General features: G+C 39.3%; 1 protein-coding gene and 2 non-coding genes across 3 annotated transcripts in view; 2 read left to right on the top strand and 1 right to left on the bottom strand.

Annotated features, from left to right (window-relative positions):
• Positions 1 to 1,879: 1,879 nt before the first annotated feature.
• LOC134658395 (rho GTPase-activating protein 190) overlaps positions 1,880 to 26,134 on the bottom strand; it is a 68,120-nt gene continuing 43,865 nt past the window's right edge. Inside the window, exons 27-39 of the mRNA XM_063514079.1 lie at positions 24,704 to 24,813; positions 21,158 to 21,250; positions 19,018 to 19,122; positions 18,699 to 18,789; positions 17,043 to 17,264; positions 14,740 to 14,858; positions 12,281 to 12,388; positions 10,839 to 10,919; positions 8,589 to 8,724; positions 6,398 to 6,529; positions 5,538 to 5,676; positions 4,520 to 4,727; positions 1,880 to 2,029 (exon numbers count right to left, since the gene is read on the bottom strand). Of these exons, the coding sequence (XP_063370149.1) occupies positions 4,529 to 4,727; positions 5,538 to 5,676; positions 6,398 to 6,529; positions 8,589 to 8,724; positions 10,839 to 10,919; positions 12,281 to 12,388; positions 14,740 to 14,858; positions 17,043 to 17,264; positions 18,699 to 18,789; positions 19,018 to 19,122; positions 21,158 to 21,250; positions 24,704 to 24,813 (1,535 nt within the window). The 3' untranslated portion in view covers positions 1,880 to 2,029; positions 4,520 to 4,528. The remainder of the gene's footprint in view (positions 2,030 to 4,519; positions 4,728 to 5,537; positions 5,677 to 6,397; positions 6,530 to 8,588; positions 8,725 to 10,838; positions 10,920 to 12,280; positions 12,389 to 14,739; positions 14,859 to 17,042; positions 17,265 to 18,698; positions 18,790 to 19,017; positions 19,123 to 21,157; positions 21,251 to 24,703; positions 24,814 to 26,134) is intronic.
• Trnag-gcc (transfer RNA glycine (anticodon GCC)) lies at positions 19,745 to 19,815 on the top strand. Its single transcript has one exon. It is a non-coding gene; the product is annotated as a tRNA-Gly (tRNA).
• Positions 20,301 to 20,371, top strand: Trnag-gcc (transfer RNA glycine (anticodon GCC)). Its single transcript has one exon. It is a non-coding gene; the product is annotated as a tRNA-Gly (tRNA).

The raw sequence follows: 26,134 nt of genomic DNA, 5'->3' as shown, positions 1-26,134 counted from the left end.
AAATTCAGTCATTTGACCAAATAACTGACTCTGTTTAGTGAAAAGACAAAATCGGCCAATAAACGCGAAACGCTTTTTCATTTCACTAGATTTGTTTAGGAATTTGACAAAATCCCTAACCACGACAGTAAGTTGACGAAACGAACTTAAAAAGTCAACTGGTTTTATCATTTCGCTAAACAAGTTTAGTGAAATGAGAAAGTCTCAACTGGAAGATGGTATATGGTGATTTGATTAAATCTCTGAACGGCGGTTTAGTGAAATGACGAAAGCAAGTACAGAATACAACAGTTTACTCTACAGTTAAGCGATTTGATCAAAGCTCTGACTAGATTAAGTGAAAATTTTTGAAAATATCGGCTGAAAAAATGAAAGAGACTTCTCTGCACAAATTTAAAGAGTTGCTAATCAAATCAAGCGTGTTGATGGACGTCCCTAAGGTAGACAGAGGTTCATTAGATGGAAGTAATGTACCGGGGATTGTTTTAAATAGGTATTTAAAATTATCCGTACCAAATCGGTACATCTGTCGGCATCATAATTTCAAACATTTTCACTTAATCTAGTCAGAGATTTGATCAAATCGCTTAACTGTAGAGTAAACTGTTGTATTCTGTACTTGCTTTCGTCATTTCACTAAACCGTTCAGAGATTTAATCAAATCACCATATACCATCTTCCAGTTGAGACTTTATCATTTCACTAAACCTGTTTAGCGAAATGATAAAACTAGTTGACTTTTTAAGTTCGTTTCGTCAACTTACTGTCGTGGTTAGGGATTTTGTCAAATTCCTAAACAAATCTAGTGAAATGAAAAAGCGTTTCGCGTTTATTGGCCGATTTTGTCTTTTCACTAAACAGAGTCAGTGATTTGGTCAAATGACTGAATTTTTCTAGGGAAATGATGATATGGATTCGCCATTTTAACATCCTGCGTGATTTGATCATATCCCTTAGAGATTTGTTCAAATCTCTGTTTTGATAATTTCCCTGCGACATACATACATATAGCACCTGTTTTACTTATAAGAACATGTATTCAGTAAGACTGCTGGTAAATTCTAATCATAACATAATGAAATAAGAAAGTCAACAATTCTAACCAGTTTATTTCATAATTTTTATTATTTTACAATAAGAATTATAAGCTAAACAGCTGCTATATGTATGTATACCAGTACGGTACGTCGCACTCAGGGCGACATGTATGTACATTTATTGACCTATTGTCTTAACTAATGGAGATCCCATTCTGCAACTTCTAGTGTATTTTGTACATACTTAGGGCTATATTTTGAGATAAAAAAAAATAAAAAAAAACTGGTCAAAGTTTTCGAAAAATGGTTTCGAAAAGTTTACTTCCGGTTTTAACCATTATTTTTTATTTATTTTTCAAAATTGATTTCTTCGCTGAAAAGATCATTAAAAATTCTATACAAAACGCTTGGTTTAATAATAAGTTATATATTTAAATTATTCGATATTCGAGTTTAAAAAAATCGGAATTTCAATTACGGTAATTTTTGAAAAGCTCATAATTTTTAAAATAAACGTCATATATAAAAAATATTTGGCGTCCGGTTTTATACCTACTAGAAGAAGAACTAAACCAAATATAAACAAATTCGGGAACCTCACTTTTTTTTTCCTGTCCGCTTCATATGAAATGCCCCAGCTGTTATGGTATAAATCTAACATACTAGCACCCAAAGCTTCACTTGATTTCGAGCCAATCAAAAAACTGTTTTAAGTCCTCATACATAAAGTTGACTTTATGGTGCCGACACCAGAGGGCCTACCACGTATACCAAAGTTCGCAAATTGCGGGTAACTTTCTCTGGTAGGTGTTCGTGTTAGGCCCTCATTTCTCAGTGTATTGTATACCTTAAGTCGTAACGGATAAAGGCTAATATTGCGTACATAAATAGCGGAACTTACGCTAACGTATATAACTCACTGGGAACGTAGACACGTCCGTACAACCGCGTCACACGCCTTCCAACACGAATGCAACCTGCATTGTGGGTTCCTGGAACAGACATAACATATTAATGCAAGTATTTCTTGAAAATGTTACACTGTCAGTACATTATGTACTTTTGTGTGGGATTGACCGTTGAAAGAAGAAATGCACTAGGTGTAACACCACGCATAGTCCTAATTAAAAAAAAAACAATTGAAACTACTCAGGCCATTACAGCATATCATTCGTTACAAAAATATACCACACAAGACTACATGAATGATAAAACAACGTGGGATTAATTGTTATTCGAAATGATTATTTATTTATTAGGTGTATTTGATTAATGATGAGGAAATTGATATTCCGATGTATGTACTTCTTTTGCTTTTTTATTTATTTATTTGACATTTAGATTTTATTCTAGAAACATTCTAGACTAGTATTTTTTTATACAATTTTTTTCATGTTTGACGATCCTTTTGTGAAATTCTTAAATTTGTGTTAAATTTGATTTGTATAATAATCCAATATTATTATGGAATAATAACATCAATAAATTGCTCTGATAATTAGCTTAAGATAATACTTATGTTAACGATTCATAAGTGCTTGTTGCTAGGCCTACATGAATAAAGTATATTTTGAGTTTGAGTTGAGTTGAAAAAATATCAGAGATGCATGCAAAATTGCTAAAATTGTCTAATAAATATCGAAAACTTTTTTTGGGTGGATTTAGCGGGAGGAAACTGCTGTATTATAAGGCATCTTGGAGCATTAATGAAATGTAAAATATTGTGGTTACAATGCGCACAGGTAAAACTATACAGTTACACTTAATTTCAAAACAAACTTTGGACACTTCTCGATGGTATTTAAAATTTAGTTTGATGATGATGCACGTGTAAACTTACAGGCGTGTCTCAAAGGGTCTCGTTGTTTCCCATAAAGTTTTAAGTCATAATGTATTGTTTGTCATATTATCATTAGTCATAAAACTGAAACCGTTAACATTTCAGGATTTTCGTTAGGTTATCCTATAGATAGGATAGGTTAGGTTAGGTTTGTTTTATTAGAAATGGTGGAGGTTTGGGAGCAGAGGCTGGCGCACCCTAGCGCAGGCCGTCTGACCATTGAAGCGGTTCGCCCGGTTCTTAAAAAGTGGCTAGACCGGACACATGGCGTCTTAACTTTCCGACTGACTCAGATCCTCTCGGGACATGGATGTTTCGGGAGGTATCTTAAGGACAGAGCCAGAAGGGAAATGACCGCAGTATGCCACCACTGCGACTGTCCGGAGGACACTGCCCAGCACACACTGGAAGTGTGCCCAGCCTGGGAAGAAGAGCGCCGCACTTTAAGCGCTGTGGTGGGACAAGACCTCTCGCTGCCCTCCGTGGTCCGAAACATGGTGGACAGCGACAGATCGTGGAAGGCTGTGCTGGACTTCTGCGAGGCGGTCATGACGCAGAAAGAGATGGCGGAGCGCCGTAGGGAAGACGATCCAGCTTCCCAGCCGATGCGTCGCAAGCGCGTGGGGCGGCGGCGGCTCGCATATGACCGCCGACTTCCCCCTTAAGGGTTCCTGTGGGCGATAGGCTCGGGGACGTCTATCGCCTACACAAGGGTCCCTGGGGTGGCGAGCACGCCGTAATAATGGCGCGCAATTAGGGAGGTAGGGGGAATACTAAATTTCCTCCAGAGTCGTGTCCGGAGTCCGGACGGCCGCTGGCGAGGTTGCGGAAGAGTGCCGCAGTGTCCCTGTGACCTCGCCATATTGCGTTGAGCCGGCCAAGAGGGGTTTTAGTGGGTATACCGTGGGCCTCATTAGCCTATACGGGAGTCCCACATAACCACCCAGGCCCGTCCCCGCGCCTGGGTGGTATGCGTAACGCATTTTCCCCTCTATAAAAAAAAAAAAAAAAAAAAAAAAAAAAAAAAAAAAAAAAAAAAAAGGTTTGTTTTATGGCAATCCTGAAAAGTGACGCGTTTCTGAACGAAATGAATTATGACTAACGAAAACTCGGGCAAACAATACATTATGGCTTAAAACTATTTGGGAAACAACAGAGACCCGTGTCTCACACCATGACGAAGGCCTCTTGCCCACGAAACAGGAACGGGTGCTGGTCGATCATGGTCTGCACGATGTCTTCATACTACCAGTAACTGTCGTTTAAAATGTAAACTTACAGGCGTGTCTCACACCATGACGAAGGCCTCTTGCCCACGAAACAGGAACGGGTGCTGGTCGATCATGGTCTACACGATGTCTTCATACTACCAGTAACTGTCGTTTAAAATGTAAACTTACAGGCGTGTCTCACACCATGACGAAGGCCTCTTGCCCACGAAACAGGAACGGGTGCTGGTCGATCATGGTCTGCGCAATGTCTTCATACTACCAGTAGCTGTCGTTTAAAATGTAAACTTACAGGTGTGTCTCACACCATGACGAAGGCCTCTTGCCCACGAAACAGGAACGGGTGCTGATCGATCATGGTCTGCACGATGTCTTCATACTACCAGTAGCTGTCGTTTAAAATGTAAACTTACAGGCGTGTCTCACACCATGACGAAGGCCTCTTGCCCACGAAACAGGAACGGGTGCTGGTCGATCATGGTCTGCACGATGTCCTCGAGGTAGGGCCGCGTCATCTCGAAGCGGCCCATATCCGAGAACTGGACCGGGAGCAGCGTGGGCCACCAGCAGATGGCGAGGTTCTTGCTGTCCATGGAGTTTAGCTTGGAGTTGTCCGCCACCCTGGATAAAATATAAAATGTATAAACTATTAGTCATCATGGTCATCATCTTCCTCGCGTTGTCCCGGCATTTTGCCACGGCTCATGCCTAGGGTCCTACTAATCCCAGTAATTGGCGTGGGCACTAGTTTTTACGAAAGCGACTGCCATCTGACCTTCCAACCCAGAGGGTAAACTAGGCCCGTAATGGGATTAGTCCGGTTTCCTCACGATGTTTTCCTTCACCGAAAAGCGACTGGTAAATATCAAATGATATTTCGTACATAAGTTTGCACGTGCAAAATGTATAAACTATTAGTAAAGGGCTTTTATAGCAGTCAATGTCTGAAATATAGGTTGGAACGTTAAAAAACATGATTATTGGAAACCAGAAATATTTCCGTTTAACAAGAAAAGCGTCGTTATCAGGCGTGATTTAGGTGCACTAATCTGAAATTTCGTGAGAGTCGCCAGTTTTGTCTTTGGTGCATGGTGCAACATTACAATTTGGTGCCGTGACCAGGATATTTCTATAAGTATGAAATGTTGGACTAGAAACCTGATGATTTTTCTTGAGTTAGGATAAAATTAAGATAAAGATAATTAATAAACTTAATAGGCAGCCAATGTCACATCGAGGCCAATTAAAGAAGCCTGAAAGGTAAATATTTTAATACATTTAAACATGAAAAACAGACATACTCGTATTTTGAGTAAGTTTTACGACGACACTGGTAATGGTTAGCGATGCTAACAGTTCAAGTCAAGTCATACAGACGTGTCACCGACGCTGGTGTCCCACATGGACCACGAAGCAGTTACGGTTACAAACCTGGCGAAGTGGTCGAGTACATAGTCGAGGGTGGCGCGCGCGACGCACGTGAGGCTGTTGTTGAGCAGCGAGCGCAGCGCTAGAAGTCTCCAGCTGCGGTCTTTCAGCTCCACTCCACCCGCGATGCAGCCGCGCATTGCTGGAAATTTATCACTTTCAAATAGATACACAAGTCAGGTTAACCAATTGAACGCCACGCCTATCGTGCACGAAGGTTAATATTGGGCTGTAGCCGCATCAGTTTAGTAGCCGTCAAAGGGTTAAAGTGATGATATCAACTACACTCACAGACAAGACATCCTCTAGAGTCTAGACTGAGCATAGTAACGCTACCCCCTCTGCTACAAATATACGGTAGTTTTACTCCATCTTCGAGTCAAAGTATCAGAATCCCGCGCCGTGATTGGTCCGAGTCTTTGAACGGACCAATCACGGCGCGGGACTCGCTCACCTCGTCCCCCGCACCCCAGTATTTTTGGCAGCATCGGTTTCATGAAATAATTGCTCTAAACTCCGTCTAGAGGATTCCTAGTCTATGACTAGACTTAACAAACAAGTGTCCTACAAAATCCTGCAAGCGTGATTGCTTCAAGAAGATTCCAAATCGATAAAATTGGTACTTCGGTAAAAAAAAAACATTTGATGTTATTATTACTTTGTCACGATTTCTTGCTTTATACATACTTATAATCCATTCTATACATATTTTAAAAGATGTAAATAATAAACGAGGTTATTCTATCACTGTTATGTCATTGGCCAAAGCAATGAGTAGGAGTAGGAGTATAAAATGTATTCATGGACAGTTTAGATGTATATTATTTTAATAAAAATTTCTTTATGTATTTGTAAGGACTCACCCGCTATATCTTCTAACTGCTCCATGCTAGCCTCGTCTAATAGCGGCGGTAACTTCTTGGAAAAAAAGTCCTTTAACGCAGTCGCTACGGCATTCACCGGGATGTCTAGAGAATCCAGGTCCACGTTGGGATCTGAAACGTGAACCAATGTTAGTTGTATTAAAAGCTCGCTAATTTGTAGACACGTAAAAAGGCCTGTGCACACCGGGCGCGTGTGCGTAGAGGTGCACGTGCGTGTTGTAATATACAGATCCTTATGAGACACGGCATAACGCTTGCGTGACGTGTGCGTGCGCTGCTCAAGCATTTTAGCGCACGTGCACGTCTACTCATGCGGAGCCGGCGTGCTTTGGCCTGAAATGTGTGGTGGCTACATGAAAACCCAGAAAAAACACTGTTTTTAATAAATTGAGACGAATAGTAAAGTTTAGTTTGGTATCTTATTATAAAGTGGTTTGGTAAACCAATCATATAATAAGAATTAATAGCCCCATTCAGAGCCATCTCCAGAGTGAAACTCGAAACAAGATGATGCGACGATCGCACGGTGACTTCTAGGATAGCACGAAGCGAAGAAAATCACGAAAAACGGACTCCATCGCCATTGAAACAAAGCTTAGAAGAGAGAGAAAGCAATAAGTATTCCCTGAGAAATATGACCTCGGTCTCTAAAGCAAGAGTGAATAGGCTATTACTGAACCAGTGAGCTCCATCTTAAGCTTTGGATTCCTCCGAAAACGGTGCCGTCATATTACGGCCGCTATATAGCGTTGACTGACGTCACTAGAACGTTGTTTATATAAACAAGATGGCGCGGTTTCCTAGACGGCGTTACGTTACGTTGATTGTCAACGTAACGTAAGATGACGGCCGTCATGACGGTGTCGATAGTTTCGTGAACGTTTTATTAGATAGCGGTGACGCCATTTTGAATAAATGACACGAGATTTGAATAAATGATTCCGTACTACGATTATTTTCCTCTTCTGATGATATTTCATCCTCCAAGTAAATTATAGATGATCAAGCAAATCTTGTCAGTAGGAAAAGGCGCGAAATTCAAATTTTCTATGGGACTATATCCCATCGCGCCTACATTTTTCAAATTTGCCGCTTTGACCTTGGTGGATGACGGTGTGTTATGACGCCGTGGTACTTTCCACATGTCGCCACCGTAAAGACGGCCGTCTTTTGCGGCCGCTATATGACGGCCGTCATATGACGGCACCGTTTTCGGAGGAATCCAAAGCTTTAGGCTCTGTCTTCACTCATCAGGTGTGACTACAGCCAATCGCCGATCAGTTTATTATAAAAAACAACGGGTTGCACTCCGGGAGTGCCGGAAGAAGTGAAAACTCAATGACTACTGCAAAGTGTCTGCAGCACTATGTATAATTGAGGTTAACGCCATCTAGCGTTATTTCGTCGCATTATTTGAAACACCTAAGCACATAACTGTTAGTACTCGAGTTATATTAATACCAGTTAGAGGGAAACTCACTAGATGGCATTTAAATCAATAAAGAAAAACTCAACGACATTGTAACAGTTTTTCGATCAGGTCGTGTCGCGAGTTTAACATTTTTTTCCCCACCTCAAAAAGTGCCCAGCGCCGCCAAAGAAGTTTTCACTTAAAAAAGCGGCCAAGTGCGAGTCGGACTCGCCCATGAAGGGTTCCGTATTTAGGCGATTTATGACGTATAAAAAAAAACTACTTACTAGATCTCGTTCAAACCAATTTTCGGTGGAAGTTTACATGGTAATGTACATCATATATTTTTTTTAGTTTTATCATTCTCTTATTTTAGAAGTTACGGGGGGGGGGGACACACATTTTACCACTTTGGAAGTGTCTCTCGCGCAAACTATTCAGTTTAGAAAAAAAATGATATTAGAAACCTCAATATCATTTTTGAAGACCTATCCATAGATACCCCACACGTAGTATGGGGAAGTATGGGGAACCTCAAAAATTTATTGTTTATTTTTTATTTTTGTGTGAAAATCTTAATGCGGTTCACAGAATACATTTACTTACCAAGTTTCAACAGTATAGTTCTTATAGTTTCGGAGAAAAGTGGCTGTGACATACGGACGGACAGACAGACGGACAGACAGACAGACAGACAGACATGACGAATATATAAGGGTTCCGTTTTTTGCCATTTGGCTACGGAACCCTAAAAAGTACCTTCGTTGAACTTGTTGAAGAGCATGTCGACATGCGCCCGGTTGCCAGGCACCCGGTACAGGCCTTCGGACGCGAGCCCTTCCCTCTCGATGAACTGCACGCACTTCTCCACGAAAAGCGGAACCCCGTGCGCTCCCTGAAAATATAAATAAGATTAATTCATAATTCCTACTAATTTCAGAAATATATTTTGTATGTTTAGATCGCGAATTTGATTGAAATTGGACACACAGTTTACAACCAGGAATACAATCATTCTCTATAGATCCAGTCAATAGATCCAAAATGGATCTAGTGAACATAGGATACTATTTGTCCCAGATTTTATCCCCCAAGGTGTCATAAGGATTGCGGAGTTAGTACCCGTGTAGTGAGGCCACTCAGCTGACCACAGCTGATCAGCTGACAAATAGATAAATTATAATTCTCTTTCACGCTTCAATAATAATCGGCATTCCAATGTAACTCGAGACGACACAATAAAATACAATTAATATTATTATGATTCATTGCGATTTACCACATGATTGAACTCAGACAAAGGATGTAAATTAGTATATAAGGCCCAGTTTCTATTAAAGCATTCAGTATTTACCCGACTATTATCAGGTGTGGTGTTACTTTCTACCCTTCCGCATCATATTTCACCCGTACTACTTACGTACGGTTGGACAGTTTACCTCTCGTATGCGGCCTGTCAAATTTGATCATTGAAAAAGTGACCTTGATATTGCCAATTTGCAGTAAAACAATAGAATTTGCAGAAGACACATTTAACCACTTTTTATAAAAAAAAACCCATTTGGTGTCACACCCTGTATAAATTCAAATTTTTACAAAATTCACCAAAAACACTATCTTGATCGTTCAAACTTATTTAAAACAGCATTAATTGTCTGCCTTCCGCATTGGGGGTAAACATGAAGGTAAAAAAAGAATACGGCTCAAATTTTGCCTTGATATTTAAAACAATAGATATAAATATGTCAGAGCGAGACACCAGAAGGACGTATGACGTATTGCAGCATTACAGTTCATAGTTAGACGCCTGTATAAAGTCGATTAGCAATGTTTGGCTACGTATTATTTGCTTGTAACGGAATAATAAAGTTGCGCAGAGAGTATAACGCCATCTATTGGCGTATTGTTGAACTAAAATGACAGGTAGAAGGCTTTGGAACGTCAAGAGATGTATCTTGAGTGAACGTAGGCACGAGTGGGCATTTTTGTCGTTATGTTGGTAGACTGGTCCGGCAGGTTTACCAACTTGAATTGGAGGCGGGAGCGGTTGGCTCCGCCGCTGGAACTGGGTTCCTTCTTCTTGATCGGACCGCGCTAGAGATCGGACGTTAGCCAAGCTTGTGCCTAATTCGCTACGTTCCTGAAGGCTTATACCTGAAGGATTATTCTGAAAGCTTATAGATTCTCACGTTCTTTAACCGTTTAGCTAAGTGTTTTATTCCAAGTGTTATTTTGATTTCTTATGTGCCATTAGAAGCTTACTTTTGTAAAATAAAGAAACTATGTGTTGTTTTGAAAAGATGTGTCCCGCCGAGTTTGTTGCCGGGTTAAATCTTCTCGGGTCAGAGGTGTAGGGTTGGAGCCGGTGTAGTTTGACTTAAATAAAGATTTGAACGATTTCATTTGATCTTTTTATTTTAATTGAATCCGATTCCATCGTAAGATCGTTTAGTTATTTTGATTATTTAGTACTGAAATATAGTAGGCACTAGTATGGTTAACGAGTCCGAATGTTTATTTCATGCGTTGGTAGCATACCTACTATTTTGGCTGTGAAGTAATACATCGATCTATCGATAAACCCACACATTTAGCCCTCTCCCTCTTCGACAAATATATAAATTCACACGCACGGATCCATGTCTAAGCATAAGAGGGTTTATCGATGTCTTTAAGGCGGAAATCATAGGTATAGATAGACTTTCATTTTCACTATCTGTTTGCTGTGGATATTGGTCTTCTTTCAAAGTGCTTGAATTTCTACCCAAGTGTCCATTCCATGAAAGTATGACCTACGTTATATTACAAGTAGCAACAGGTTTTTGTCCAAAACTAAGGATGGTATTCCATTTGTCCAATATCTTGGTCCAATGTGTATTTGCGTCTCATATTTTGCTTAATGATAGAGTGAGACGCAATGCACATTGGACAAAGAAATAGGACAGGTGGAATTTAAACTAAACAAAGTTTAGCCAAACTTTAATCACACTAGATAATCCAAAAATGTACCTGAGGTCCCCAGTTAGCCGCTGATGCGGTACTCGCCATTTGTGATGAGTTCTTTTTGGAGTCTTTGCTTTTCGAGAGTTCCTGGAGACAAAATAACAGATAGGTAAGAAAAAAAAACTACTGGGATTAAAAACATTTAAAAAAAAACAACGCCATCCGAGAAAGGTACTTAATTTGTTCACCCGCACGCTTTTCGAATAAACTGTTTTACTTAAGTTACAATAAAGACCCTAAGTTAAGTCGTTCACGTTCTAAAGATCAGGATAACACCGAAAAAAGAAAGCGTATTAATCGGAATATTATAATAGTTTTCGAGCCTAAAGTAAATTCCATTAAAACTCGTATTTAAGACGCGCTAAAGACTCCGAGCGACTCTGAGCTCACAATAGGCTAGATGACAAATTTTCATTTATGGTTTCAATCAATCAGGTTTGTTTTTAGGATCAAATGTCTATATAGGACCCATTGCATTAAAGCAATACAAAAGTCAGAAATGATAGTCAAAGTCCGACAGTCGTACTTCACTCGCGAAACGCCCTTAACAAAACGCTATGTGAACGTGACGTCAAGGTCACTGAGAGCGCGTCTTGAAGTATGAACAAAACAAGAAAATTGCATTTTTGTCAGTGAAATATTGCGTTTATGTATATAGTTGCTATACAATCTTTTTTTGGATAAAATGTGAGGAATCGAATAGTGTCCTTACTTAAAAAAAAACTTTTATTTTGAAACTTTCAGGTGCTGTATTTTTATATTATTACCATATATTTTTTTAATATCTACAATATTGTGATAAATTGCTCATTTGCTATCTATTTTACTAGATTTTGTTATAAAATTCAACATGTCGCCGCTATACTTACTCAACCTCGTATCTGCAACCCTCATTTGATGACAAAAACACCCGTATTCCGAATGAAAGAAAAGCGACATTTCCATCAAATGATTGTTGCAGATATGAGGTTGAGTAAGTATAGCGACGATGTGTCATCATAAGTGATCGGGGATTTCTATGCCACACCGCGGGATATCAAGTCGAAATGGTAATATGGATACGCCACTTGGCCCGCGATAGGAACAAAACTGTTCGAAAAGTAAACGCTATTTCGGTGTTGGTAATTCGTTTATAAAATAAAGGACTAAAAAACATGGGTCTCGACTCGGTCGTTGAAAGGCAATGCAAAACTGATAAGGTAATGCGAGCTTAGTGGTTTTATTGATATATTAAATTGATCTGTAATCAAATTTTTAATTATTCATATTAATAATATATGCAATGCATGATTAATTGATTAACAGTAACATGCCAAAACACTCTCCTATATCGCACACGAATCCCGGATTCCCGCGGCATATCCATACTAGCATAATGATTGAGGTCATTCACCCCAAGTGGCATAGAAATCCCCGATCACTGGTCATCATCCCTATTAAATGCAAACCTTATGCCTGCGATCATGCTTGCTGAAGGGATGGTGCCGCCTCCTGGTGTCGGGCGCGCTAGACGACGAGTTGTCCGGCGCCGGGGACGGGTACTCGCCCGCCAGCATCTGAAACAACATACAACAACAATGTATGCAACTATGCACCATTTAAGCTTTGGATTCCTCCGAAAACGGTGCCGTCATATTACGGCCGCTATATAGCGTTGACTGACGTCACTAGAACGTTGTCTATGTAAACAAGATGGCGCGGTTTCCTAGACGGTGTTACGTTACGTTGATTGTCAACGTAACGTAAGATGACGGCCGTCATGACCTTGTCGATAGTTTCGTGAACGTTTTATTAGATAGCGGTGACGCCATTTTGAATAAATGACACGAGATTTGAATAAATGATTCCGTACTACGATTATTTTCCTCTTCTGATGATATTTCATCCTCCAAGTAAATTATAGATGATCAAGCAAATCTTGTCAGTAGGAAAAGGCGCGAAATTCAAATTTTCTATGGGACGTTATCCCATCGCGCCTACATTTTTCAAATTTGCCGCTTTGACCTTGGTGGATGACGGTGTGTTATGACGCCGTGGTACTTTCCACATGTCGCCACCGTAAAGACGGCCGTCTTTTGCTGCCGCTATATGACGGCCGTCATATGACGGCACCGTTTTCGGAGGAATCCAAAGCTTTACAAGAGCTGGGTAGCTACTTACAAGAGAAATAGTAGTTTGTGTTACAAGGGATCAAAATGATATATTTCCGTCAAAGGCGTACATTGAATCCTGAATGAAGCGATGGATTCTAAAGTAGAATCCTGAGCGTAATGAGGGATTCAAGTGGTAACGCCCAAGACGAATAATTTTGATACCGTGTACATACTGCTTTTCACATCAACTATGAGGAAAATAAAAAAAAACTTAGTGTTGACACAATCTGATGCTTAAACAGATTATTTAAGCATTTTAAGCTAAAAAAGTAATGTGCATAAAAATGTAAAAATAGTGTGCTAGAACAGAAAAGTGTTACTTTGATCCCTCCTAGCAGGGAGGAAAAGTGCCACATTGATTCCTTCTTAGCAGGGAAGAAAAAGATCTTTTCTGAATAGGAGGTGTGAAAACGGAATTTGAACTTTCTGTCGTGTAGTTAAGTTTCATAATTAAAATAATGTTAGTAGTGATAATTGCTATAACTGTTCCAAAATCCAAATTTTACCTATCTATGTCCAACGGTCTCTGAGAAAAACACATTTAACCGATTTGCAAGACCGAAGTGGTCCCATAAGTGTTCCGTGAACAAAGTTTTGTACGGAACACTAAAAACGCCGCACAAGCCATATGTATCTCATATTCTTAAACGTAAATAAGCTTTTGAAAAAGGAGACTATATCTTTGAACTGTTCTAAACACGGTCTTACCATATTAACAAATGGATTTAACGTCATTATCACAGGATATGCTAACTTAAAGCACACAATACACAGTACACACATTTTTCTCCACGAACCATTACATTGAAACGAAAAAAGGTAATTAACTACGATATGGAAATTTAGAACCAAGAATAAGACTCCTAACCATCAGAGACTACCGAACATCAGTAGTTTTAAACGTATAGTAGCCTGCTATCCTAGTGATCCGTCCATAAGTAATATATCATTGTTTTCTTTAACTATAATGGCTAACCATAAGCGTCAAGGTCTAATCTACCCTGTACTTAGAGGATTATTAATATTTACGACGAGTATCAAATGGTCTGCTACCAATTTTAGTATGACATTATAGTGTGTCATGTTTGGTGTGCATTGTAATATATGTATCACATTTTGTGTCCAGGTGATGCTATGTAACTGTGTGTAAAAAACCGTAATTTTTGTCCGGAAATTCGGCTGAATAATCAATTTTTATTTTTAGTTTTATAGCCACCATTTGGTATTTTTAGGAACAAAATTATCATTATCATGGGTGGATCAACTATTTCTTGTTGTTATTCTGTCCAGTCAGCCAAGAGATAGACAATAGTAGCATAGTTTGTTATTAGATTAGAAGACATTGTACACCACCTTCTTCTGACACGCTTGGTAGACGACCCTCAATGGAAAGGGTTTATAAGTATCACAAAAAAACCGGCCAAGTGCGAGTCGGCTCGCGCACGGAGGGTTCCGCACCATCAACAAAAAATAGAGCAAAACAAGCAAAAAGACGGTCACCCATCCAAGTACTGACCCCGCCCGACGTCGCTTAACTTCGGTCAAAAATCACGTTTGTTGTATGGGAGCCCCACTTAAATCTTTATTTTATTCTGTTTTTAGTATTTGTTGTTATAGCGGCAACAGAAATACATCATCTGTGAAAATTTCAACTGTCTAGCTATCACGGTTCGTGAGATACAGCCTGGTGACAGACGTTCAATTCTGGAACGCCTATAACCTATCTTGAGTTATAAATCATTGTTGTTGGTTACCTTGAGCTGGGGCTCTAGGTGCGGCGGGGGGTGCGGCGGGTGCGGCGGGGGCGGGAGGGGGCGCGGCTCGCGGCGCCGCGACTCCCCGTCCGAGCTGCCCGAACTCGACTCGCTCGCCGCTGAAATAACAAACACTCTATAGGAAACTCCGGATAGAGGGCGGCACTAGCACCATAGAGAAATATAGTAAGACAAGAGTACTAACTCCCATAGAATAGGAATCCTCTAGAGTACTCTAGACTGAGTTTAGAGCAATTATTTCATGAAACCGATGCTGCCAAAAATACGGGGGTGCGGGGGGACGAGGTGAGCGAATCCCGTGCCGTGATCGGTCCGTTCAAAGACACGGACCAATCACGACACGGGATTGACTCGAAGATGGAGTAAAACTACCGTATAAGTGGCAGAGGGGGTAGCGTTACTATGCTCAGTCTAGAGGATGTCTTGTCTGTGGCTCACTCCATACATCAGTTTTGGTACCAAAAAGACTATTAATTTCAGTGTCTACATCTAGCATCGAGTAGCGGAACTATCAGTACTGCTACTTGACAATAGATGTAGCAGGACTGATAGTTCCGCTACTCGATGCTAGATGTAGACACTGAAATTAATAGTCTTTTTGGTACCAGAACTGATGTATGGAGTGAACACTCTTGTCTTACTATATTTCTCTATGCTAGCACAAACACAGGGCCTCCCGCGAAACGCGAAAATCGAAAGTTCGGTTTCTGTTTATCACTCTTGCATATTTGATCTATAGAGAGGCAGATAACGAAATTTCGATTTGCGAGTTTCGCGGTAGGCCGCCTGTAAACAAACCGACTTGATGCATCATGCCATAGTGAAAACTTGTCAAAAAACTATTTAAGGCATAGTATGTGTAAGTTACTCTATGATTTAGGATGTGTACAAGTGCTGCACTCTGGCGACAGAACATTGCAGTAACTCCCTATTAGAAACTCACATCGTCACTTCATTCACAACCACAGACACCGTATTTTGAAACGTTTAGACCCGTTTCAGACGTGGCGGAATTCGGACGGACGGAAACGCGCCCTACACGCCATGTCTGAACCGCTAAGTGTAAGGCCTGAGTGGACGCTCGAGTTGGGCGTGCAGCGGGGCGGGGTGTGCGGCGTGCATGTTAAGAGCCAACAGGAGCTGAGATTTAAATATTTTAGGTAAATATACCCGTCTCGCTAACGGAAGCGGCTCCTAAAACTAGTGCGATAAGGACAAGGCGAAAAATCCTGCGTAAAAATCTCAAATATCGAGGTTTCGTACTCTACTGTTTCCTCCTCCAAAACTTAACCAATCGTAACCAAATTTGGAAATTTAAATGATTATGAAATTATGTGTCGGACCGTTTTGCTTTTTTGGCTAATTGACATCAGTTTTGAATACCGCGCCTCTCATTGCGGCATAGTCAATTAGGCCATTTTGGCCATTTTTGAAGGGGCTCTAGCGCCTTAAAAAACAAAAATATCAAAAAAAGCAAAACGGTCCGACACAGATATTGACAATATTAATCTGTGTTAATAAAATCATTGCTCTAGCTTCAAAACCCACGGAGGAAACAGTCGAGTACGTTTGTATGGAGAAATGACCACTCCTGTTGGCTCTTAAACAAATGCAAGCGTATAGGAGCGGCCTTAGTGCACGCTGCTCAAATCACTTGTGACCCCGACGCCACGCTGCACGCCCCGCCGAACGCTCCGCTCCGAGCGTCCACTCAGGCCTTACACTAATAGTAAGAGAGTCCACACACACAGATGAAATTATACTAGTAAAATTATACGCTGCAAATGGTACCATTATTAATTGACACTTCGTAACCCTTATTACAAAAGGCATAAGGTCCACAGATGGTCAGTTAAGTATTGTTGTTTGTACATTAAAGAGAGAAAGAGAAAGAGAGCTCGTCCGCTCATCAGAATTTATGTGTTATGTTATGTAATGTTATGCGTTGTAATGTTATGTGTAAGTTTGTTTTTTCTTCCTATTTTATCTGTTTTTTGCCACGATTAATCAATTTCTATTTCAATTTTTAAAAGATGTAATCGTCTTTCGGTAGATGTCGCTATACGCCACCCCAAAGGCGTGTACCTATCTACCTATGCATAAAGGAAGGAATGGAAAGATTTGCTATGTCCTGGTAGGCTTCCGTAGCTCAAAGCAACACATGGATTGCCGGAAGCGTAACTTTTTCCATTTTTTCCTTTAATATAAAATTTGGAATTTCAATTTCAATAAATTACAAAATATACACAGAACATCAGTATTTCTATAAAAATAATACTGACCTTTATCCTCCTGTGCTCTCGCCCTATAACTCGTAGGCAACTCCGGTGGCCCCACAAACATGCCCAGTTTAGGCACCCTAGGGCTCTGTACAGCCACCAGGTTGCCTAGGGACCGTTTCTTGTAGTGCCTAGGTGCGTGGTGTTGCGTGCGTCGACGCGCGTGCGCGCGCGCCACGCCGCCCGAGGCTTCGCTGGACCCAGAGCTGTCGGTTTCTGAGAATGCTGAAAGGAGATAGTTCATTTATAAAGAATGTAAATAAAGTTGCCGTCATTAGAACTTGCGAACTATGTAAACAAACCGCCATATTGAAATTGCCTCTGAATGATGAATTTACTAGTGATGGGCAAGACTCTTACTTACTAGTTTACTAATGTCAAACCATATCGAGTAATAAAATACCAAAATTAAAAAACAAGTAGTTACTTATTTTTAATTTGTTTAATCACGATCAGGAGACAAATTGGTACTTAAGAATGATGTATTGATGTATTTTACAACCGCGGCGATAGGTACAGAGCGTGAGTTGGGTAGTGTGTAACGGGTTTATATCACAAACTTTAGTCACAACCCAAGTCATAGACAATTGTAGAATTTAAAAGAAACAAAAACGTCATTCCATCAGGTCCTAATAACCTAACTTATGAAACCATTTTAAACTTTTAATTAAATATCCAAGATACAGTTACACATACACTATGTTAAAAAAAAAATTATAGTATTTAAAGCAGAAAATATATTTCGAGACAAGACCGGGTTTGTCTAATAAAATAACATACTTATAAAAAAAGATACAGTTATATATTTATGTATTTTACGGAACGGACCGTTTCAATAGTGTATATGTGTATAGTTGGAATTGTGTTTGATGGGGTAGTGTGAAAATTCAAGTAGAAACAGTCACAAAACAAAGTTAAATTGTTTGTTTACATAGTTCGCAAGTTCTAATGACGGCAACTTTAATGTTGCTCCTAATGGAACAGTCGCATTTGCAATCCGGAGGTCGCAGGTTCGAACCCCGGCTCGTACTAATGAGTTTTTCGTGACTTATGTACGAAATATCATTTGATATTTACCAGTCGCTTTTCGGTGAAGGAAAACACCGTGAGGAAACCGAACTAATCCCAATACGGGGCCTAGTTTAGCCTCTGGGTTGGAAGGTCAGATGGCAGTCGCTTTCGTAAAAACTAGTGCCCACGCCAATTACTGGGATTAGTTGCCAAGCGGGCCCCAGGCTCCCATGAGAATAAATAAGTTTTTGGCAAAAATTTAATTTTTGGTACAAGCTTTTATCGCTGACTGTACTTTTCTTACGACAGACAACTAATACTCATCGAGACAATTCTAAAAACCCCTAGCACAATCAGGTTGCGTTGTTTCATCACAGAGTTCCTATGGCCACCTCCTGTCTCCATCATCAGATCAGCTCGACAGTACCATATTATTGTATTATCATCAGAACTACATACAGCTGCCAATTTTCATGACGCTACGATCATTGGAAGATGGTTAAATTAGTTACCTTAGTTAGATTCCATTACATAGTTAGTTACATACAGGTCGACATAATAAAAGCTTGTTAAAAACCGAGCTCGTGTAGTGAAGAGTACAAATCCACCTAACTAATCCATCACCTATACTAAAACAATAGTACTTACAAGGCTGATGCATAGGTGTTTTGTCGTGCCTCCGATGTCTTCTTAGTCTCATCATAGATGGCGCCTCCATGTACTCATTGGTTTCTTTTATCTGAAACGAAACAGATAATCACTTTAATATGACAGAAACTAAAAGCTTCGGAAACTGTCAAATAAGACTACTTAGTATAATGCCATTTAAACAAAAAATAAAACGATTTTAATTTATAAATAAATTAAAAACCAAAAGGTAATTTTTGAATTTGGGGTACTTTAACCACTTACATAGTTACGAACCGAGGTAGGTACCTACGAACGAGTAATATTTTGTGTCAGCTACCTGTGCGTATTGTGCGTCCAATTCCGTTTCCGAGCTCACGCCCGATGGGTGGTGGTGGTGACCGCCAGGCTGACCGCCCGAGTGTGACCACCCTGACCGCTGCGACTGTCAACATAGCAACATAAAGTGGTAAATAAGCGTACGATCTAATATTTAAAACCTTCGCATTTTGAACACATATTAACTCTCATTTATAGACGGGTCTAACCTGACCTGTGTCGAAACGTCGGTATATAAAGGTAATTGAATAAATTTCGCGTTAGACCCGTCTATAAATGTGAGTTTAGCGTACGATCCTTAAGGTCAGCGGCCACAGCAGCATAATGACACCTGCCACTCCATCGGAGTTACAAGCGCATTGCGCACAATTTATAAATATATGTACTTACAAGGACACCCCTTTTTAACAGAGTATGCAAAAACTCTTCAAATCACAGCCAACAAAGTGCATATTTTTGGAGCTCTAAATTTATTTTGTTTTCGCTAGTTTTCCCTCACAATAATATCAAAACTAATCATTTATAATTAAATCCCGACATATACTCACTATTAAATTACCTATAAAATAAGAAATATTGGCATATAACTTATCTGCAACTGTGTTTACACATCAAAAAGTAATTACAAAAGGTCACGTTTCAAACTTGCGTAACGAATCTTGCGCACGTCTGTGCGCATCTGCCTTTCCCTATCGAAGCTAATTCGTAAATTCAGCAATGATTCGTAAGCATCGGTGGTTCAGTGGTAGAATGCTCGCCTGCCACGCGGGCGGCCCGGGTTCGATTCCCGGCCGATGCAGATTATTTTTTTTATAATTTTGACGTTTATTTATGAAAACGATTACAACCAGTTACCACAAACTGATACAGTGTACAAATTCGCAGTTAGTAGACTTATTGTTTTTGGATTATGTGACGTTAGACGTAAGGAGAAATAAGAAATCGTACTCACAGCCTACATACAATGTGCATGTACCGAAAATACGAAAGTACCTACCTTACGTGTGCTCAGATAATCAAAAATATTTTCTAGTACCTATCAAAACTATAATTCCTACTACACAAAGTGTGACCAGCCCAAGATTTTTTGAATTTCCCGCCAAAAATTTGTGTAATATTTCCAGTGTAGCCAGACTCTACTTACTGATAACTCAGATCACCTCGCCTAATTTAATTTTGGAATTGTTTAGTTACATAAATATTTATTCACTAATAAAATAATTCGGAATTCATGTTACACGTTGTATATCGATGGTAATTTGAAGATTCAACGGTGAATCATAAGCATCGGTGGTTCAGTGGTAGAATGCTCGCCTGCCACGCGGGCGGCCCGGGTTCGATTCCCGGCCGATGCAATTGATTTTTGTACACTCATAGAATGCAAATTGGCGCATAATAAAATTACACAACGCGTCTTATTCGTGACTTGATTTTTATGACATTTTGAATAATTATGAAGAATTTACAGTATTTTTTCAATCATCCAGTTTTATAATACATAAAAGTCCATACGCTACGGTGACTGCTTACCATCAGGCGGCCCGTATGCTTGTTTGCCACCGATGTGGTATAAAAAAAACAAAAGTTGTTTTTTTTTATATAAAATAATGTTTGACAAATCTCACTATAATACTCATACTCATACAATATACATAGGCACTTACATATAATTTATTTTTCACCTCAGCAGCTCGAACAAAGGTACTTTGCTACTTAAAAACAGTGAGCAAAATTGCATTTTGCTCACTGAGTGGGACAAAATGAGCAAAATGCGATTTTGCTCACTGTTTTTAAGTAGCAAAGTACCCTTGTTCGAGCTGCTGAGGTGAAAATTTAATTGTTGGTATATCTTAAGAAAACATGAGTGAATAGAGGTAAGTGATGAAGAAGGAATACATTTTTCGGGTTCTCTAATATGTTCTCACTGCTGAGGTGAAAAATGTTGTGTACTACACGAGATCAAAGTTATTTACATCTCGTGCGCTTTTGAGTCCCTTACTACGCTCAAGATTCTATATTAGATTCACTCGCTACGCTCGTGAATCTATTATAGAATCTTTCGCTTGCACGGGACTCAAAATAAGCACTCGAAGAAATATCAAACTTTGATCTCTTGTTGTACAAATAACTATTAAACATACCTTCCTCTCTCTGGGATGCGGCGGCCCTATGGTGATTTGCTGTAGGGCGTCGCTGACCATAGAGTAGTTGTTCATGTCAAGTTTACCGGGTTGCTATAACAAATTCATATTTTTGGAGTGAAAACTTCTTTAGCGGCGCTGTGCACATTTTGAGGTGGGGAAAAAATGTTAAACTCGCGACAGGTCACGTGACCGACAGATTCGACAGTTTGAAAATTCGTAAGACGGACACGTGACCTGATCGATCGATCAATGTCATTGAGTTTTCACTTCTGCCGGCACTCCCGGAGTGCAACCCGTTGTTTTATTAATCTCTCTGCTGCGTGACGTTGGTCGGTCTGTTTAACTGTGCAACTGGTCCTTAAGGTGGTTCGACTAGGTTACTCAAAGCTTAACCCTCGCTAGATGGCGCCACTTTCGCAAAATTTCATGTTTTATTTTTTTGTGGAATGGTCTTGGTATTTGTATACTTAAAAGTATGTTTAGCGAACTCTTTAAGTAAATATTGAACTATTAAAATAAACATTGAATACTTCATTGTGCATAAATCACCCTTTAAAGTCGACGGAGTATTGCTGTCATGCTTTTTCCTACTATAACTCACACATGCAAATAGTGTTTACGTGATGCTTGTAGTAGACAATTTCACACAACGTAAGTATGCTGCAATAGCGTTATGGTATGTTCGTGGAAATACGTGCAAGAGGATTGGGGTTCAAGACTGGTGCGAGTAGGTAATTTCATTTTGTTTATTTTTGTCCTTTTTGTGTTATCTTAACGAGCAATTATTATATATATATTTATTTATATATTTGGATGATATCAGAAACGGCTCTAACGATTTCGATGAAATTTGCTATAAGGGGTTTGATCTCTTAGCTAGGTCTGATCTGTGAGAAAACGCGCATTTTTGGGTTTTTATATGTTTTCTGAGCTTTGGTCGGTCTCCCAGATATTCAATCTCTTCTTCTTCGCGTGGGGTCCGCTTGGCAACTAATCCCAGAATTGGCATGGGCACTAGTTTTTTACGAAAGCGACTGCCCTGACTTTCCAACCCAGAGAGTAAACTTATTGGGATTAGTCCGGTTCTTTCACCGAAAAATAGGTATCGGTATATAAATAGGTTCCGGTAAATAGGTATCAAATGATATTTCGTACAAAAGTTTCGAAAAATCATCGGTACGACGGTACCTACGAGCCGGGGTTAGAACCCGCGACCTCCGGATTGCAAGTCGCACGCCCTTTCCGCTAGGCCACCAGCGCTTCCCCCAGATATTCAGTATCATCATCATCACTAAAGTCGCTTTCCTGTCTGTCTGTCTGTATGCTTAGATATTTAAAAGTACGCAACGGATTTTGATGCGGTTTTTTTAATAGATAGAGTGATTCAAGAGGAAGGTTTATGTATAATTTGTTAACCCGTGCGAAGCCGAAGTTTATCAACATTAAAAAAAAATTCAATAACCTGATTTTCAAAGATTATGATCTTTTTGGGTTCTTCCAACTCAGAATCACTAGCATATTCTTGTTGAATCCTGAAGCTAATATAAAAACTATGTCCCAAATATTTGTATAGAAGTTTTAGTTTCCGCTACGTCACGCAGGCTGGGAAACATTTTTGATACTAAAACCTGACGTAATGACCGACATTTTAGGATGTCTTTTTATGCTAGGATGGAGAATACCTACTGACGATTCTTAGTAGAATGAGCCCAAGGAAGTCCAGGTTTGTATTAGGTGTCAGGTATCAGTTTTTTTAAAGCGCTAATAGTTTGTTCTACAAGTAAAGCAATCCCTTACTGCCCAGGCTCTAATAAAGTAGTAGGTAAAATGTCATTCAATAGAAATTGCTAACTATGTAAACAAACCGCCATACTAAAATTGACACTGAATGTCAAATTACTAGTAAGTTTTGTTTACATAGTTCGCAAGTTCTATTGAATGACACTTTAATTGTAAAATAAATGGAAAACATTTTTTTTTTATTGTGAATAAGTACCTACAGTACATTTTTTCATATTTGTTATACGGATAACAAATATAAAAAATGTAGTCCCTGTAGTAGTCCCTGTACCTGAAAGAATTATAATTATCATGAATCAAGATAGGAAAAAGTCTCTAATGTAATAAGGAAGAAAGATGATGCAACAATATGGATTCTAATAAAGTTATAATCAAGTTATAATTTACTTACCTGGTAGTAACTAGTAATAATTGTGTTTTTCATTCATAGACAAAATTCCATTATTTTCAACCACAGGAAATTTTATACATTTCTTTTTTATTGCTGTGAGGATGTCCTGATTGTAAAAATCATTAGGTAGAGTATAATTTCTAATTATCTTTGTAAAAATTAAACGAATACGCTTAGCCCATACTTAATCAATCGATTTTTGAAAATAAGAAAAATTAAATAAAAAAAAATAACAATACGAAATTTAGGTGTAAAAAAATATACAAAAAGTTATGTCCCAGCATACAATGACTGGGGATTGAACCGGGAACCTTCCGTTTGTAAGCAAAAAAAGCGACTGTTTACAAAACGCACCATGATAGTTCTTAGCTAAGCTGACGAAATTCGGGTACTTATTCAACAAAATCGGGTAGGTCAACAAAATTGCACTAAACATGACGGCACTTCAAATTCACGCCGTGGTCAGCCCGGCAACGTCGGAAATGGTATGGCAACGTCGCAAATGTATCCGTACACGACATTTGTGACGCACACATACGTAAAATTGATGAAAAGTTAACTATGATTTTTGCATGATTTCTGTATGAAACATTGTTTTCCTATTCATTTAGCAAAAATGAATATTCGAAAGAAGATAAATGCGGAAATATTTATGTAGTAATAGTGTGTAGTTACTTAATGAAAGTCGATTGAATTTTGTATGAAAATCGAACCACCTTAACACATATTCATTGCCACCCAGCCAAACAAGACATCCCGCACCAGGCCACAACAATTTCGTCATATAAAGCTGTAGTACAGTCAGCAGCAGAAGTTGCTAAGCGGGCCAGGTGTTCAAAATGATCTTGACGCGACTTTATTGTTAGGAGAATAAGAGCGCGTCAAGGTAATTTTGAACACCTCGCCTGCTTAGCAACTTCTGTTGTTGTTACGATCCCGACTATCGGGTCGTCCGGCCTGGGAACGAAGTCGGCACTGAACTTGTTAATAGTTTATATAGTTTGTAGCTTTCTAATAGAGCCCGAAGGCTAATCCTATTGTCTATTGTTAAGTAAAACCGCTCGTGCCACGTGCCACAACCACCTGCATAAAAAATCGGTACTTCGGTTACTGAGTGCCGGCGAGTCGAACGCAACAGAACCAGTCTAAAATGTGTCATCGAGACGCGTAACAAAGGCGCGTTATCGGAGAGCGCACCTACACTGGTTTTTTGAGCGTTGGACTAGCCCGCGCTCAGGTGCCAAATAGAATAATAAGGACCCTTTTTTGGAGGTAAGTAGCACGTGCGGTTTTACTGAACAATAGACAATAGGATAAGCCTTCGGGCTCTACTAGAAAGCTATAAACTATACCTTGAGCGTCTGCGAGTGTCGCTGCCGCGGCGGCGGCGGGTGCGGCCGCGCGCGGCCCGTGGTGAAGGCGCGGTGCCCGTAGCTAGCTGGCTGCCACACTCCACCGCCATCTAGTACATATAGACAAAAGTAAAATAACTGACTAATTGTAGTGTTGTTAAATTGTGCCTATAGATGGTCAAGCAGATCTTGTCAGTAGAAGTAATAGGCGCGAAAGGATATCGCCCATAGAAAATTTGAATTTCGCGCCTTTTTACTGACAAGATCTGCTTGACCATCTATACCAGTGGTTCCTAGCCTTTTCAGTCCGGTCACCCCTATGACTAACTAGGGAACCTGATTTTACCCCTCCTCCCAATGGTAATAAAAAATAAAACGTGTACTTTTGTTGTATTGTCATATTAGGTCAGTTTATTACCCGCAAAATACCAGTTTTACCCCCACGGGGGTAATTACCCCCAGGTTAGGAACCACTGATCTATACATTAGGTACACACATAGAGCTGCCTCGCGAGGCAATTATGTGTAGACGCGCGAGGTATCTTGCGTTTACCGCGGGCGAGGCATGTTGTCACAAAACAGGGTACGAAAGGGTAATTATCAGTGATAGTTATCTTGATAATTATCGTGATTTTTATGCCTGATAATTATCGATTTGATAATAACCTAAAATTTCAACCCTAAAATATAAAAAACGACTCCCGTTTTATTTTTCTCTATCAAAGAAAATAAATATAGCACCATCCACCACCACCATAATTATCCAATATTTATCGAATTATCAGATAATTATCTGGATAATTTCGAACTCTGTCACAAAACAAGCTACTTCGCGCGGCAATTTTATCACAATGCAACTCATTATGTGGAATAATAAATCTCATAAATCTATAAAATATATCAAGCAAGTTGCAAGTGTCTATAAAAAGAACTAATACAAATTGGTGATATTTTATCATACTTTTTACATGTGTGACGACTGTATAAAAGTTTTAGAACTAAAACAAGGTAAAAAATACCTGCTCTTAATAAAAAATGGGTCGATAAATACTCATACAGGCAATTGTAAATAGGAAATAAAAATTATAAAACGTAAGTAACATGTAATTACGACTATTTATATACTAAAATTTTGTGTGAAACAGTAAAATAAATTTAATAAAATTAATAAATGATACAAAACATTATTTTTAACACGATCTACCGTACAACACAATATCATAATCTACTATTATTCATGCATGTTTAGTGTCCAAAGTTCCAAACACTACTTTTAAATACATTTTAATATCCAGTACTTGTATTTTCGAAATATACAAGTAGAAGTGACCATAATACTCTGAAGTTTTTGTAACCAATTTATACGTCATTTTTTCATTCATTCATGCGTTTGAACACTAAAAGAAAACAGAAAAAATGCACAAAAATGTA

Source organism: Cydia amplana, chromosome 22 (assembly GCF_948474715.1).
Source record: "Cydia amplana chromosome 22, ilCydAmpl1.1, whole genome shotgun sequence".
Lineage (NCBI taxonomy): Eukaryota > Metazoa > Arthropoda > Insecta > Lepidoptera > Tortricidae > Cydia > Cydia amplana.
Note: the sequence above shows the minus strand (reverse complement) of the source record. Positions and strands in the feature narration are given on the sequence as shown.